This window comes from Hemicordylus capensis, chromosome 9 (genome assembly GCF_027244095.1).
Source record: "Hemicordylus capensis ecotype Gifberg chromosome 9, rHemCap1.1.pri, whole genome shotgun sequence".
NCBI classification, from domain to species: Eukaryota; Metazoa; Chordata; class Lepidosauria; order Squamata; family Cordylidae; genus Hemicordylus; species Hemicordylus capensis.
Genome location: NC_069665.1, coordinates 17,247,281 through 17,264,441, shown reverse-complemented (window position 1 = coordinate 17,264,441; position 17,161 = coordinate 17,247,281). Strand labels below are relative to the sequence as shown.

Genomic DNA, 17,161 nt, shown 5'->3' with positions numbered 1-17,161 from the left:
GGAAGGTGTTGCTGGGACCCCTCCTCATCAGACAGAACTATCAGCTCCTCCTCATCAGCCACATATTAGGTTTCTGAAGCAGAAATGGGAGTGCAGGTGTGGGCAAACTGCCTGCCTGCACTCCAAACAGAACTTGCATTTTGCTCCAACCTGTAAGGGAGCTCTGTACGGTGCTCCGAGGCCAAACTCCAGGGCCTCCACACACCCGGGTCGCGGGGGGGGGGGGGGCAATCCTCTTTAGTCTGTCCTGGGTGTTGTAGTTTGTGCCCTCAATAAACCCTCAAGTGTTAACCACGGAGGGCCTCAGACCTTTACGTCCAGGCTCGTAGGTGCAGCAGCACCTCTGCAGCCTGCACCTCGGGCCTGACCTCTTCGCTGCCTTTTCCAGCCGCAGAGGCCGGGTTGCTGCCAGAAGGTGAGCCTCAGCCTTGGGGTTTCGACCGGGGGTGGGGGTGGCTGCAAAACGAAAGCCTACAGCGGCCGCCTTGCGCTCTGAGGGGCCGCCCGCTGCAAGGAGAAGAAGCTCGTCTGTTGACTCTGACACCTAAGGACGGCCGAGAGTCGCGCGGTGCACAGAGGCACCACCGGCCAAGGACCCTCTTCCGACGTGCGGGCAATTACGGTACAGAGGCGCCAAGCGGCCTCGGCTGCAGCCTCCCCACCCCCCGGGGGCATTGCGCGCCCTCGGGAGACCACCCGCTGCCCCGAGGGGGCGGAGCCGGAGCTCGCGCTGCCCCGCCCAGCTCGTCCTCCTTTTGGTCTCACGTGGTTGGAGGCACCTTGGAACGCCCCGGGCCGGCCCCGGTTACCTAGGCGACGTTGTCAGCAACCTTCCATCCTTGCGCCGGGGACGCTCTGAGCCCGCCCCCTTGGGCCGGCCTCCGCCAATCGCGGGGCACCGCCCAACCTGCTGGGGGTGACGTCATGGCCGGTGAGTGCTCGCTCCCTCCCTCCCTCCCTCCTCGGCTGCTCGCTGTGCCCGCTGGTGGAGCAGCAGCAGCAGCAGGAGGAGGAGGCGGCAGCGCGCCGGGGCGGGAGGAGCAGCCGGCCCGGGCGGCGCGGCGCGGCCCTGCCCGGCGCAGCATGGCCAAGCACCACCGCACCCCGGCGCGCAGCCCGGAGCCGGTCATTGAGGTCAAGAGCAAGGTGAGGGCGCCTGCCTCGGGGGCGGGCGGAGGGAGGGCATAATCCGTGGCTGCTGCTCCCTGCCCAGGAGCCGGATGCCCGGCCAGGAGCCTTGCAAGGCGGGGCGAGCTGTGCGCATCGTTCGGGGGGAAGCTGCCGCCGCCGCCGGCTCTCCAACTCGCGGCGGCTTCTCCAGCCTCGCAGGTGCGCGCGCCAGACGGTTCTAGCGCGCTCCCCGCCCTCCTGCCCCGTCCGCCCTCCTGATTTCCCTCCGGCCCCCCGATCGTCGCGCCGGCGGCGCTTGCCCTCCTCCTCCTCGGGGCAGCCTTGATCCGGGTTGCAGCAGGTGCATTGGGCAGCCGCTGGTGGTGGGGATGCCTGCCTGCGTCTCTCTCGGCCACCACTCGCGCCGCAGCCCCCCGGCTGGATGGCCCCGCCAGGCATCGCGCCGTCCTGGGTGTCTGCCGGGCGTCTCGCCTGGCCTAGCCGAGGGCCGATGGTTTGTGTGTGTGCGTGCCTCTCGGTCGGCGCCACGGGGAGGATTAGCGGCGCTTGGATCCGTAGCGGGGAGTCCTGCCTGCCTTGCGCGCGCGCGCGCGTGTTCTCTCTTTCCCCCGGGAGAGAGTGTGGGAAAGGCACCGACCGGAGCCCTCCGCGGGTTATGCAACGGTGCACCAGCAGCGGGCGGCAAGAACTGGTAGCTACTTAGCGGCGGGGCCCGGAGTGGCGAGGCGGAGGGGGGGGGATCCCTTCCCCAGTCGATCTTGCCTGACCGGCCCATACTCCGTGGGGACTTTCCGAGTGCGTGGCGAGAGGATCCCGCAAGGAATCGGACCTGCTGCTGGCCAGTTTCGGAGTGCTGGTCGTGTGCGGTGGTCAGCGGGCGCTGAGGATGCAGGGGTTTTTTTGGGGGGGGAGGGCGCTTAGCATGCTTTTGGGAGCCCAGTAGTCATAATAGCCACGGAAGGGAATCCTCGGGAATCCTCGTCCTCCACAGGGCACCCCCCAACACACACACCCCAAGAGGGAAAGGGGCAGGCTGACTGCTGCTCCCACCTGTCACAGGGAGGCTGCCAGTCAGAGGGGATTCAGCTGGGCTTCTCATGCTGTTGGTCAACTAGCTCCCAATAAGCCTCGTGTTCCTTGCAGGCGGGGTGATTTCCTCAAAGGCCTCCGGTTCTTCTGCATCTCTGGAGCAGCATTCCTGGGTTTGGGGGAGAAGAGCTGGTCTTGTGGGAGCAAGCATGAATGGCCCCCCTTTTCTAAGCAGGGTCTGCCCTGGCTTGCACTGGGATGGGTGACAGTGTTGTGAGATATTCCCCTTAAGGGATGGGGCTATAGCTCGGGGGCTATGTATGCAGAGGGTCCCAGGTTCGCTCCCTGGTATCTCCAGGTAGGGCTGAGGAAGATCTCCTGTGTTGAAGCCCTGAAGAGCCACTGCCCGTGAGTAGGCATAGGCAATACTGAGCTAGATGGACTGATGGTCTGACTCGATATGAGGCTGCTTCTTAGGTTTCTGGGTTAGTAAAGGTTGTCCTTAATCTTCTGGTGAAGATCTGTTGGAGCCTGTGAAAGCAGCCTAGACAGATGGCAGCCATGGGAGGTTCTCCCTGTAGCCTGCTTGGGGTCCAAATTTCCACGGAGGAAAGCTGTCCCGAAATCTGTGCTCTGCTTTGGGTACCTGGCTGGTGTCTTGAGGGCTGTGTTAGTAAAGGTGACATGGGGGGGGGGAAGGGGAATGGGGAGAGGTGCTGCTGTCACTTGTGTCACTTGTAAGCCTTTTTAAATTCTCCCTTGGCTAAGGATAGTAGTGCTTTCTTCACCAGCATCTTCTCCCAAAATACTTCCTGATCCATAGATGTATCCACGTTAGGAAAGTACATCTCACTGATCTGTGTCTCTGTAGCTTTTTTCATAACTCTGTAACAAAGGCTTTGCTGCCCTGGATTGATCTTTGCCACAATTTTGCTTCTCTGAATTAATGATTCTAATATTATTCCTGTTGTTCTTCACTTGTGTCTTTGTCTCTTGGGGAAAAGAGTGGGATGTGGGTCGATAGATTTGTCTCTTGCAAGAGGAGACTTCTATGATTTGTCTATGTATTTGAAGGATAGATCTGAGGTTGAAGAGAGGTAAACATGAAGGAAAGAGACCCCAGATTATCGGGGCTCTTTCTCCACCTCATTTATCTGGTTGAGGCAACTAGCTCTCATCAGAGCCAGTTGCTTTGTCATAACCGAAGTCAGAAAGATCCCCGGGTGCTTCCAGACTAGCTGCTCAACAGCAGCAAAATGCCTCCGTTCAGGCAAGTTGCATTCTAAACGTAAACAGCAGGGGGAGCAGTCTTGCAGAAACCAATAACCTGAAAAACCAGCACCTTCTTACTGTTTACTCGATGTCCTAGCTCTATATCGTGATTCAGTTCGAAGCAAGGCATTGGAAATGTGAATGGCACCCTGATGTCCGCATAGGGACTGCGGTGTCACAACACAGGAAGTGTGGAAGCACACCTCAGACGTCCACCGTGACCCCATTGCAGGGTATAATCTGGAAAGCGCTCTGGTTATTTTGGGTCTCTTTCCTTCATGTTTTAACTCTCTTCAGCCTCGGTTATACCCAGATTTTAACCCAAGAAAGGGATGGTGCATCATCTCTGGTAGCAGCAGAAATCCAAGTGTCCCTATCCACCTTGTGTGCTTGGGTCCCAAGGACGTGACCGCAGGAGATGAACTAGCAAAGTACCAAAGAGAAAACACTGAGGTGGACCTTGCTGATTCATTCTAATAACCATGAATGCACTCTGATAAAATTTTCATTTTATTTATTTATTTACATATTTTTATACCACCCAAAACGTACATCTCTGGGTGGTCTACAACAAAATAAAAAACAGAAACTAAAACATTAGAACAAAAACAGAAAATTTAAAACATTACAACAATTTAAAATTTTTAAAAAACCAAAACTTTATCTGTCACAGTGTGTGTAGGGGGATGGTGCTTAACTTGCGGGCAGGGATGGCGTCAGCCTCCCAAGGGCTTTCGGTCCAGGCTCCACAATTACCTAGGTGCACCTCTGCTGGCATCGCCACCTAATGGCACAGTGGGGAAATGACTTGATTATCAAGCCAGAGGTTGCTGGTTCCAGTCCCCACTGGTATGTTTTCCAGGCTATGGGGAAGACTTCTATTGGGCAGCAGTGATATAGGAAGATGCTGAAAGGCATAATCTCATGCTGCGCGGGAGTTAGCAATGGTCAACCCCTCCTGTATTCTACCAAAAGACAACCACAGGGCTCTGTGGTCGCCAGGAGTCAACACCAACTCAACGGCACACATTACCATGACCTCTGCTGACACACAGGCAGAGGGCTTAAGTGAGAAGCTGCTCTTCTGTGATTTGCACTGGAATATAGAGAGAGTAAGAAACAGTGGGAGCCCCCTCCTGACATCCAAAAGGAAATCATCTGTGTCGGCTTCTCAAAAGTGGCAGTGAAAATGAGGCCTCTGGGAAGGAGATCTCTGCCGGGATGTCTCCTGCTTGCCAGAGGGCTGGGGGCATTTGCTGTTGGTGAGCTGGCAAGTGGATTTGTAGATGCCTGTGTGTACTCTCTTCTTTTTTTTAAAAGAAATCTGGTACAATTATGGGTTTAAATTCCCCCAGCATGCCTGTTGAAGGTGCTCACAGGTTTTTTTTAGGGCAAAGACTGTTCCATGATTGAGTACTGTCGAGAAATATTGACCAACTGAGGTGGAGTCCAAACCTCCTTGGCAGCTGGAAGGGTTGTGTGTGCGTGTGGCAAACGTTCTGCTGAATTATTGTCTCCTCGGACCGTGACAGCAGCTCGCTCCTTGGTGTTTGACCCTCTTTTTCTTCCGTACAGTTTGATGCTGAGTATCGCCGCTTTGCCATGAAGCGCTCCAGCGTGGGGGGCTTCCAGGAATTTTACCAGCTGATCCAGACGGTCCACCAAATCCCCTGCATGGATGTTCTGCTTGGATACACAGACATCCACGGAGACCTGCTGCCCATCAACAATGACGATAACTACCACAAGGCCCTGTCCTCTGCCAACCCTCTGCTCCGGATCATCATCCAGAAGCGGGGTAAGATGGTACCCAGGGAACCAGATCTCGTTTTTATCTTAAGCCAGCGAAGAGCTGTTGCCGACACGGTCATCAATGCCATGGCATTGCAGGAGCGTAGCACGGTTGCAGTGGCCCTGTGCAGCCTGCATCTTCTTCAGAGACATTGGATGGACATTTGTCCCCACTTCATTTGACTATAGCTAAGCCCCTTATTTTATATAGAATTCCAGATTCTACACACAGAATCCCCAAGCAAACGCCACTGCAGCTGGGGGTTCTGGGAGTTGTAGTCAACAACATCTGGGAATCCCTCTTCGAGGGAACAGTGGGTCCAACCCCTGCTCAGTGCAGGAAAAGCTGCCACAGCATACTTGCAGAACGGAATAATAAAATTTCATCAGTGGCCACCGGCGGCAATAGCATTCTCCTCCAGGCAAGGGGAAACTACAAATTGGAAGAGAGTTTGTCCGTGTGCCATAAATGATGGCAAAATCGGAAGAGAGTTGGTTATGTCTGCCTGTATGCCACAAATGATGAAGAACGCAAGTGGGCTTGTAAAAAATAATAATAATAAATTGGAGTCCAGGACAAGCCACTCTTGTGTGCTTGATTTGCAAGGCTGCCTGGGCGAGGTTGTGAAATGGGAGACGCTTGCTGAGTGCATTGCCTCGGGGTTCCAGGACACTGCTGGCATCTGCCACTGAGTTCCTGAGTTTTATATGGGTTCAGGCCCTGGATGCCAGGCTGCTTCCAGCTTTTTATGGCCAGCGTTCAAAGGCACTTACCGGTCAGCTGGAATGTTCTGACTCGGCACTGCTTGCTTCTTCCAGTTCTGCGTTCCCACTTGTCCCTGTGGACTAGGAACAACTCCGATTTATTTGTTATTACCTGCCCTGGTAAATCATTGTCCCCACCTTTGCCTTTTGGGGATGCTATTCACATTGTAATTTCAATTACTTGCTAACATTTAGTTGGCATAAGTTGCTGGAACTGTCATTCTTTGAAGTTCAGCCTTTTTCCTTGGGGCTCTAGAAATTAAAACTTCTGAGAGGGGGTTAGGAGCATAGGAAGCTACCTTATACTGAATCAGACCATTGGTCCATCTAGCTCAGGATTGTCTACACAGACAGGCAGCAGTTTCTCCAAGGTTGTAGGCAGGAGTCTCTCTCAGCCCTGTCTTGAATATGCTGCCAGGGAGGGAACTTGGAACATTCTGCATGCAAGCATACAGGCACTCTTCCCAGAGTTGCCCCATTCCCTAAGGGGAATATCTTCCAGTGCTCACATGTAGTCTCCCATTCATAGGGAAACCAGGGTAAAACCTGCTTAGCAAAGGGGACAATGCATGCTTGCTTCCACAAGACCAGCTCTCATTCCCTACTGCAGCTTGTCTCCAGTGCACATGCCTATAAGTGTATGTGCAAGGACACTGTGGCACCCATGTGGTCAGCCATTTTAGACAGGTGCAGAGGCATATTTTGAATTATTGATGACATAAGCCCTATTCACACATTATGTTCAATGCACATACGATCTGTTGTCAGATCGTATGCAGAACTGTATGCATGTACAGTTATTTCACACGTTATGTTAAATGTACCTCCCATCACGCGTTATACTAAATGTACCTTACATCTACCCTGCATTTGAGGGGGCCTGTACCTCAATTGTACCTTGAACTTATACAAACACAAGTCATGCACACAAACATGTAAATGTGTTCAGTCACCTCTATGGACATACAACAGTCTGAATAGGGCGATATATTTTATTTATTCAGTTTTTATACCGCCCTTCCAAAAAATGGCTCAGGGTGGTTTACACAGAGTAATAATAAATAGAGATATAGGAGGATGATTCTGTGTGTCTCATATAAAATCAAAAGAACACACACTACCTTGACTTTTACAATGAATACACAAGGGGGAAGAGAAAGCTTGTGTTCCTATCACTAGGTGATACTACCCACTTTAGTTTCTGCTGGTTCTGTACCTAGTGCCCCACCGAAAACTAATTACCAGTTTGCTGACATAGACAACCGCATATCTCTTTACTTCTGCTGTCCTGCCTTGCAAGGGGCTTGTGTGTTCCAATTAGTGATGGAGACAGATTTGAATAACCACTAGGCTTTATATTTTCAGAAAAATGAGAGAGCAGTCATTTTTTTGTCTTTGTCCCAGCAGCCCTCTGACTTGCACCTAGCAATGCCTACTCAAATTAAGTCTTCATAAAGCCTCTTTCACTGTTGCAAACTGTTATAAACTTCCATCATGTCCACGTTTGACACAGATGCACATGCTTAGCATCTAACCTGAAAGAGTTCTGGAGAGCCTGAAAGTTTGCTGATTACTCTCTGATATTTAGCTCATTGTTCAGCCCAGGAGTCAGTGGCAGCCCCCAGACTAATTGTTTTAGGCCTTTGTAAAGCTTCAGCTGAATCTGGATACTTACTCTACAGTGTGGACAGTAGCCCAGCAACATGCAGGGAAATGTAGCCCTTCTGAGTGCTTTCCTCCTAGAGCTCTTGAGGGTGGCCTGCCCTTCTGAGGAGAGGAGAGCTGGTCTTGTGGTAGCAAGCATGACTTGTCCCCATAGCTAAGCAGGTCCACCCTGGATGCTTATGAATATGAGACTACAAGTGTGAGCACCGTAAGATATCCCCCTCAGGGGATGGGGCTGCTCTGGGAAGAGCATCTAGGTCCCAAGTTCCCTCCCTGGCAGCATCTTCAAGATAGGGCTGAGAGAGATTCCTGCCTGCAACCTTGGAGAAGCCGTTGCCAGTCCGTGAAGACAATACTGAGCTAGATAGACCAATGGTCTGACTCAGTTTATGGCAGCTTCCTCTGTTCCTATGTTCTTAAAGGGTCCTCCCAGCACTGAGAAAAATGCACTTTAGTCATCACTTGCCAACTGTGGGGGTCCAGTTCCGGGAAAATCTCGTGGTTGGCGAGGCATTAAAACCAATGGGAAACAGAGGGTTGGGGGATCGCGTTCACAAGGAGACCGCAAAATACAGTTTTAAAATAGGGAAAAACCACCCCTTGACCCTCGGAAATGGCAAAAAAAAACGCCCTCCACAAAAAAAATCTCGCCGAAGTAGAGGTCCTCGGGTCATGGTTGCGTGAGACCTGCCACCATTTCCTAGTCATGGCTACTTAAAACCGTGACTGGGAAACCCACTGTTGGCGAGGGCTGGCAGTCCTGTGCAGAGGTCAGCACAATGGGAAATGGCTCTTGATTGACTGAGTGCCATCAAGTCAGTGTCGACTCTTAGCAACTAGTGTAACTGAGGATATCTTTGCAGAAGTGGCCCCTGCTTGAAAAATAGTGAAGATCCCTGTTTTAGCTGGAACTAATAAAGTAGCGGGGAAATGACTTGACTAGCAAGCCAGAGGTTGCTGTTTCAAATCCCTGCTGGTCTGTTCCCCAGACTATTGGAAATGCCTATATCTGGCAGCAGCGATATAGGAAGATGCTGAAAGGCATCATCTCATACTGCGTGGGAGGAGGCAATAATAAACCCCTCCTTCAGCCAAAGGGGAGAGGACACCCCTCTGGCCATCTCTGTGACTTGTGTTTTCTCCCTTTTGGTTGTGCTGGACTGGTACAAAGGCATCTCATGCATGTGATGGGTCCATGCCCAAGAAGCTCACTATTTATCTGTTTGAAGTATTTTTTATTAATAATAATTTATATTGCACTTTTTGAAAATGCAGAGTGCTTCATCTGTATTACCTTGTAACCCCCACAGCAGCCTTATAAGAGAGCTAGATTATTATACCCATATTGCAGATGGGGAAGACTGGGGTGGAGAGGGAGTGATTTGTCTAAGGGCAGCTAGTGAGATAGTGGCAGAGATGAGATTTGAACTTGGGACATCTCAATTTGTAGCTCAGTCTCTTAGCCACTAGGATGCACCAGCTTTCTTTGGCACAAGAGCCTCACCAAGGCTTGTGAGAAACACATCTGCTGTTTTTACTGCTGTTTGCATTATTATAAGGGACCATATAAACTCAGAAACACAAGCCAGTAAAACCAGCAGAATAGCAGCCTCTGAACTGTTCCTCATTTCCCTTCAGGGACATCATTGGGGTGATTAAGGAACATATTTTCCTCGCCTTCTCCAGATCTTTAAGTGCTTATTTCCTGGGATTAGCATTTGCATCTGCCAGTCTTAAATAATCCCAAGGAATTTTTATACCTCCTTCCTGACCTGGTTGTGTGGGTTTAGGGATGTTTGTTACTTGGCCTCCATAGTAATTAACAAGCCAACACATGCATTTAAGTAAATTGGAACCACCTCCTAGCTCTCCTGTGCACAATATCTCTTCCTCCCATTTTGGGAGAACTGGAGGACCGGACATTTGGCTCAAGGGGAAACTGTGATCTATATTACTGCCTTTTAAGTTGGAATGATTTGAGTTCCTGCTGTCCAAGAACAAAAGTCATTCATCTAGAATAAAAGTGTGTGCATGTGCCCGCACGCTGTAAGATCTGCGGAATGTGTTCTGGGCATCTGCCTCTGTAGTGGTGGGGTGTGTGTCCTGAGGGACCCTCTAAATTGTCAGCACTGGAATTGCAGAGTCTGCCCTGTGTGCTCTGAGCTGGCCGCTACAGAGTTAATTCCACAAGGAACAAGCTCAAAGTGTGATTAAAAACTGCATTATTCATATCCCTTTAATCCCTGCCTGGCACACAGTGTGTAATCCCAGAGAAGGCTGGGTCCTCCGGCACTGGCAGGTACTGCACATCCAGGCATGGGTCAGAATATGACGCAGATGGGGGAGGAGGGGAACCAGCACTTCTGAGCAGAGTTGGATCCTGGTGTCTTTTGGTGTCTAGCAAAATGGTGTTCTCCGGCTTTATGCCAGGGGTTCCCAACGTTTTGGTGCTGCAGATGTTGCTGAACTACAACTCCCATAATATCCAGCGACGTTTTGTATTGAATCAAACTACCATTGATCTATCTAGCCCAATACTAGGCTCGTTCACACAAAGATCAATAGGGCGAGAAAAGCTTCCTACACAAGTCTGTGCACATTCCCATTTTCTGCTTTTGTGTGAATAAAAAACAAAGTTTACCTCTGCTAAATGAGTAAAGAAACACCTTTTTTTTTTTTAAAAAAAGTGGCGAGTCTCTTACATTTAGCAGGGGGAGAGCAACTGGCCCTATCCAAACCTGGCACAGCATCCCTCCAGTGGCTGTTTCTGGTATCTGTCTGTGGATTTTTCTGTGTAAACTGTTTTGAGAAGTTTGGTTGAAGACTGGCCTATAAATATTTGTTGTAGTAGTAAGGTAAGAGGTTCAGGTGGGGATAGTCTGCTAGTCTCCCACTGGGTAGGAGGGCTCCATCCTACCCAGCAGCTGTACCCAGCTCTTTAATGAGGTAAGAGGAAAAACCTTCCTACCCAACTGCTGTTTCGCCTCCTACCTTGTGTTTAACTCGCACACAAGCAGAAAATGGGAGTGCCCACAGCTCTTGGGTAGTTTTCTTCTCCTACCTTGTGGATCATCATGTGAATGAGCCTGTTGTCTGCTCAGACAGGCAGTGGCTCTCCAGGATCTCAGCTGGAGGCTTTTCTCACTACCTGCTATCAAATCCTTTTCATAGAACTCCCTCGGATTGAACCCGAGACCTTGGGCAAATAGGAAGCTTGTATTGAGTCAGACCACTGGTCCATCTCGTGGCTCTGGGGAGGCACAGCCGGTGGCTTACACTAATTGTCAGTGGCTCTCTAGGGTCACAGGAAGCTGCCATATACAGAGTTGGACCATTGGTCCATCTATCTCCGTATTGTCTACACAGACTGGCAGCAGCTTCTCCAACCCTATCTTGGAGATGCCAGGGAGGGACCTTGGGACCTTCTGCATGCAAGCATGTGGGTGCTCTCCCAAGAGCGGCCCCTTCCCCTAAGGGGAGTATCTTACATGGCTCACACATGTAATCTCCCATTCAAATGCAAACCAGGACAGTCCATGCTTAGCAAAGGGGACAACTCATGCTTGCGACCACAAGACCAGCCTGTCTTTCCAAGCCCTACATGGAGATATCAGGGTTAAACCTGGGATCTTCTACACAGGGTCCAGTCCTGCACCATGGACGCTCTGAGAAGTTCCCTTTGCTTCATCCCACCGCAGTCATGGCTAGTCTGTGTAATGCTGCTGGTGAATCAATGCAATTAAGAGTACCCCCTTGCTGCTTCCTCCCCCATCCTGATCATTGGGGGCCCATGTGAAGGGAGCTTTCGGCATCTTAGAGGAAGAAAACTAGAACAGTCATTTTTTATCTAGCACACTCAAGGGGCTAATCCTATTGTCTCAAGCAAGTCATGTCATCTGGTGCTGTTCCTTGCTACAGAATTCTTTAAAAGGCCACCAGCTAGAAAGATCCTTTCTGCATCCAGATGTTGTGAATCTTAATGTTTGTGCTGTCAGGCTTCATCCTAAGCCCCATAATACTGAGACATCCTGCGTTTAAGAATCCCATGACTATGAGAATCAGCTCCCAAGACACAGAGATCGGCTGGCAAAATGCTGGCACGTATAGTGTGTGAGATAGAAATGGTGCCAGGCAAACATCTCTTTGTTGGTCGTCAGTAAGAAAATGGGTACAAGTTATTCATGATGGAGAACCAAAGAGGCCAGAACGCTGGGCAAGCAAAATTTGGTCTGGAAAAACTTGTTTTGTTCTGTGCACATATTTAAAACCCCAGAGGAAAAACAGCTGTTCTCTTTGCCTGTATTGAAACACGGGGTGTCTTATGTTAGGGAGATCTAGGTTTAGATCAGGGCTGCTCAACTTCGGCCCTCCTGCAGATGTTGGCCTACAACCAGAGACGCTCTTACTGCTGGACTTCAGGGCCGAAGTCCAGGGCCTCCAGGCCCCTCTCCCTGGGGGCCCCCAAATCATCTTTAATCTGTCCTGGGTGGTATGGGTTGTGCCCTCAAGAACCTACATGTTAAAAAATGCTGCATAACTTGTAGCAGTGGGGAGGGGGATCCAAAGGCCTTTAGGTCCAGGCTCCAAAATTACCTAGATGCACCTCTGCCCACAACTCCAATAATCCCTGGCTATTGGCCACTGTGGCTGGGGATTATGGGAGTTGTAGTACAAAAACAGCTGGGGGCCCCAGGTTGAGCAGGCCTGGTTTAGACCATTAAACATGAAAATATATGCCCTTGCTCGTTGTATCTAGGACTTTTCTATTCCCTCTTGCCCATTTTTCATGCTACCATAAAAAGTTTGAAAATCTTGAAGCAGCATGTCTCTCTAGAACACTTATTTATTACTGATTTATTATTCACGATGCAAAAGTGACCTTGCAACTGAAAGAGGCCAGAATGCTGGGCAAGTAGGATTCTTTCCTGAAAATTGTGCTCCTGTTGTGTGTGCATATTTAAAACCCAGAGGAAAAACGGGTGCTATTTTAAGAGCATCTCCTTTTGAGAAATAAGGGGTCATGTACCCTGAGCCATTTTGGAAGGGTGGTATACAAATCAAATAAATACATAAAGTAAATGTGTTGGGTAGATCCAGTCCATGGTTTAGATTATGAAATCATGATATGCCCTTGCTCTCTTGGCATCATCTTGGAAGGTGTGTGTGGGGTGCAGGGGAGTGTAGCCCTTCCCAGCACAGAGCTCTTAAGAGAGGACTCCGGCTCTCTTCAAGGGCCCTCTCAGCACTAAGTGTGCAGTACTGTACGGAGGTCAGCACCGTGGGAAATGGCTCTCGCCTGGAAGCTCTTTTGCCAAAGTGGCCCCCCCTTGAAAAATAACGGCAGTTGCCGCTCTAACCACTACACCCCATTGTTTCTCTGTTGACAGCTGGGGGAGAAGGGATGGGGTTTCAGTGGCACGTACTTGCACGTCTGATCCACGCTTCCTTCCGCCCTTCCTTGCAGCAGAAGCCGACGCCAGCGTCTTTGCCTCGAACTCGCTGCAGCGGAAGAAGAAGGGGCTGCTGCGGCCGGTGCACCAGCGGGCCAAGCCGCACCTGCTGATCGGCATGCCCCAGGACTTCCGCCAGATCTCCTCCATCATCGACGTGGACATCTTGCCCGAGACCCACCGGCGGGTGCGGCTGCACAAGCACGGCTCCAACAAGCCGCTCGGCTTCTACATCCGGGACGGGGTCAGCGTGCGGGTGGCCCCCCACGGCGTGGAGAAGGTGCCCGGCATCTTCATCTCGCGCTTAGTCAAGGGGGGGCTGGCCGAAAGCACCGGGCTGCTGGCCGTGAACGACGAGATCCTGGAAGTCAACGGCATCGACGTGGCCGGCAAGTCGCTGGACCAGGTCACGGACATGATGGTGGCCAACAGCCACAACCTCATCGTCACGGTCAAGCCGGCCAACCAGCGCAACAACGTGATCCGCAGCAGCAAGGCCTCGGGCAGCTCGGGCGTCTCCACGGACAGCACCCCCAGCCAGCAGACGCCCAGCCCGGCTTCCCAGTACCTGAGCAACTGCAGCGCGGCGGAGGGGGAGAGCGACGAGGAGAGGGACCTGGTGATCGAGAGCGCCTTGCCGGCCGGCTGCCCCAACGGCGGCCTCCTGGAGAGTCTGCAGCACAGTCTGTCCCTCTACATCTCGCAGGGCTCCCTGCCTTCCCTGAACAGTCACAGTGGAGGCAGCAGCCCCATCCCAGGCAGCCGGGCAGGCAGCCTCCGGGAAGACGGCACGGTCATCACGCTATAGCCCCGGGCACTCTCCCTTCGTGTCTGAGATGGCCGCATCTCCAAGGCCAGCCTCCTTGGCCAGCAGGGCTGGAAGCGGGGCCATGGACAGGTGCCCCATCTGGACCCCCAGAGACTACCCAGCCCCCCTGCCTTGTCCAGCCTCCACTGCACCCTGCCTGCAAGCACAGCAGTGCTCTTGGCAGCTTCCGTCGCCAGGACTGGAGCGATGTGCGGAGGCAGCCGACTTTCCCGAATCCCTTCTCCCCCCGACACACACCACGAAGAAGTTCCTTCCTGGCCCCCATTGAGCCAAAGTGATGGGGGTTTTTTTATTGCATCCCTGACCCCCTGCCTTTCTGTGCTTCGGGTGGAAAGGGGGCCTTCCTCTCACAACTGCCCGACCACCCAAACTCTCATGAAGTGTTTCGTTTTTAGTTTTGTTTTTATGATAACATGCATCACAGATTAATATATTGCAGCAGACTATTAAACTTTTTTTTTTTTAAAGAAAAGGGTTCTCGATTCTTAGAATCACATTGCTGGGAGTGGAGTGGGGGTGAGACAAAAGGGAGGCAGTGGGAGGGGCCTTCGGCTGCCTCCCCGCTTGCAAGATGGGTCTGGCCTTCTGGGGAAATTGGATCCTCCAGCACAGTTTGCATTTGGTGCTAAAGTAGGACTCTCTATTCCCAGCTCAGTGGACGGATGAGCCTCTGCTTTGCGTGCAGAAGGCCCCGGGTTCAATCCCTGGCAGCATCTCCAGGAAGGCCTGGAGAGACTCCTGTCTTGGAGAGGAGCTGCTGTCAGTCCGAGGAGACCACAGTGGACAACGTCAGCCCTCCTACGGATGTTGAACTACCACTTCCATCATCCCTGGCTGTTGGCCACTGTGTCTGGGGATGCTGGGAGTTGTAGTTCAGAAACAGCTGGAGGGCTGGAATGGTGCAGCCTCAGTCTAGACGACATGGGGCTAGATGGACTTATGGTCTAGCTCTGTATAAGGCAGCTTCCTATGGGGAGGAGGAGGCTGTAGGTCAGGGGTAGAGCATCTGTTTTGCCTGCAGAAAGCTCCAGGCTCAATGCCTGGCAGCATCTCCAGGTAGGGACTGCCGAAGATTCCTGCCTCATACTCTGGAGAGCTGCTGCCAGTCTGTGTCGACCAGGGCGGCTTGACTTTGGCCCTGCAGCTGGCTTTGGACTACAACTCCCATAATCCCCAGCCACAGCACTTAGTATGATATGATGAATATTCATTCATACTTATCAACAAGAAGTTCCCAAAGTGCTTTACATGTTAAGATATTTTAAATTTTTCAAAAATGGCTCCCTGTCCCGCAAAGGCTCACAGTCTAAAAGAGAAGCATTAAGATAAACCCCAGCAACAGCCACTGGAGGGATGCTGTGCTGGGGATGGATAGGGCCAGTTGCTCTCCCCGTGCTCAATAAAGAGAATCACCCCTTTTAAAAAGTGCCTCTTTGCTCAGTTAGCAGAGGATTATGGGAAGAATCATAATTATGATTCATTAAGTTACTAATGAGAGAACTGATAATGGGATTACCAGTTGTTACTCACTTCCTATTCAATATAGTATAGGCATGTCAATGGAGGTGTTGGACAGTCCTATTCATTATCCTGTCCAATTGGGAACCAGTCCTGAGACCGGGGCGGGCAGAGGCTATGGAAAATCTCCAGCACAAGAACTCTAAAAAGTGGCCTCATTCTGCACTGTGCTACCTTTCAGCTGCAGGACAAGCTCAGATTTGCAGTGACTGGGGTCAGAATCCAGCAGTCTGTGGAAACAGGTATGTTCTGTCTGGACCAGTGTGCCCCACCCGCAAGAAATGCACAAAAGGAATACCCCGAGGTAAGTGGGTATAGGGTTACAACCTCCCGTGATGGCTCTCCTTCCATCATTCAAGCACTGGTCCTGGGTCTGAAAAGACTGAGGATTACTGGGCTTAATAGTCCTTCTGGATGTCGGAGTAGTTGCTTTTCTGGCCTCTTCACTCCCGATTTGTGCAAGCACAGACGTTAACAAAGCAAAGACTGTTGAGAACCCTTTTTCCACCTTCAGTGACAATGAGCACCGAGAAATCTGCATGATGATGCAAAGTATGTGGCTTATGCAAATGTAATGCTAATTTGAATTCTCCCAGGGTGGGTTTTTTGCTTGAAGGTGCTAGATAACTGCTGGCAGGAAGTGGGGGGTTGAGGGGAGGAGGAGTGTTGCATTATGGGTTAAGCTGAGCCATGCCAAGCTGTAGGCTGATTACCAGACTGGCTTGACTTAGCCATACAAGGTGGTTGGCTTTCTTCTCTGATTCTGGCCTGGGGCTTCTGCACCTGCCTTTCTGTTACTGAACTGTAAGAAAGAGTACATGCATACCCTTGCATTGTCTTTCATTTCCTCCTGCAAAAAACATCTAGAGAGAGAGAGAGTCTCTAGCGAATTATAGCACTGATGCTGAAAGCATCCCCAAATCAGGCTAATTTGCACCAAAATGGCACTCGGAGACTAATGTTAAAATTAAGATTAAGACTTTTAAGACATTCATTTTAGAATTTCAATTCTCAGAAGTGCAGAGTCTCTGTGCTTTGCTCGGTTTGAAATCCAGCCAGTTAGATGTGTAACCTGCAGGCTGTGGATTCTTTCCACTCAAGTCAGCCAGGTTGAAAGTGGCTGCCAGCATCACCTCTTCTCAGTACCAAGTACCATGGACAGAGTACCACCTTGTGTCTTACTTCTCAGAGGTCGACTCCTGGTGAGCACAGAGCCCTGTGGTTTTCTTTGGTAGCATACAGGAGGGGGTTTACCATTGCCATCTCCCAAGCAGTCTGAGAGGAGGCCTTTCAGCATCTTCCTATATCGCTGCTGCCCGATATAGGTGTTTCCACCAGTGGGGATCCAAACCAGCTACCTAGGAACATAGGAAGCTGCCATATACTGAGTCAGACCATTGGTCCATCTAGATCTGTACTGTCTTTGGGCAAAGTCCATGAGGCGGCAGCCTACCCTGCTGCCCCATTGCCCCCATTGATTAGAACTAACCGAAGTATCCGACGTGCACGCACATCAGCGCACCGGTTAGTTCCGGTAAACGGAGGCTACAGTGCAGCAGGGAGATATGCTGCTGCCCAAGGACTTTGCCAAAAATGGTAAGTGCACCCTCCCCTCCCCTTAAAGAGGCACACACCCTGCCTTCGAGCCTCCCCTGCCCGGTTCTGTGCACATCCCTAGTAGCTGACAGCTGGAAGGAAAAGATTTCTGCAC

The 17,161-nt window shown here is 51.2% G+C and overlaps 1 protein-coding gene across 3 annotated transcripts; it reads left to right on the top strand.

Annotated features, from left to right (window-relative positions):
- The first annotated feature begins 788 nt into the window (after nt 1-788).
- PARD6A (par-6 family cell polarity regulator alpha) lies at nt 789-16,273 on the top strand. 3 transcript variants are annotated; one of them, XM_053270915.1, is made up of 3 exons: nt 789-931; nt 5,008-5,230; nt 13,121-16,273. In XM_053270915.1, the coding sequence occupies exons 2-3, from the start codon at nt 5,035-5,037 to the stop codon at nt 13,909-13,911; spliced, it is 987 nt and encodes a 328-aa protein (XP_053126890.1). In that variant the 5' UTR covers nt 789-931; nt 5,008-5,034; the 3' UTR covers nt 13,912-16,273. The 3 variants fall into 3 exon arrangements, with proteins under 3 accessions (XP_053126890.1, XP_053126889.1, XP_053126888.1); XM_053270914.1 differs by lacking the exon at nt 789-931 and adding an exon at nt 961-1,146; XM_053270913.1 differs by lacking the exon at nt 789-931 and adding an exon at nt 961-1,146 and having other exon boundaries at nt 13,118-16,273.
- The last annotated feature ends 888 nt before the right edge of the window (nt 16,274-17,161 follow it).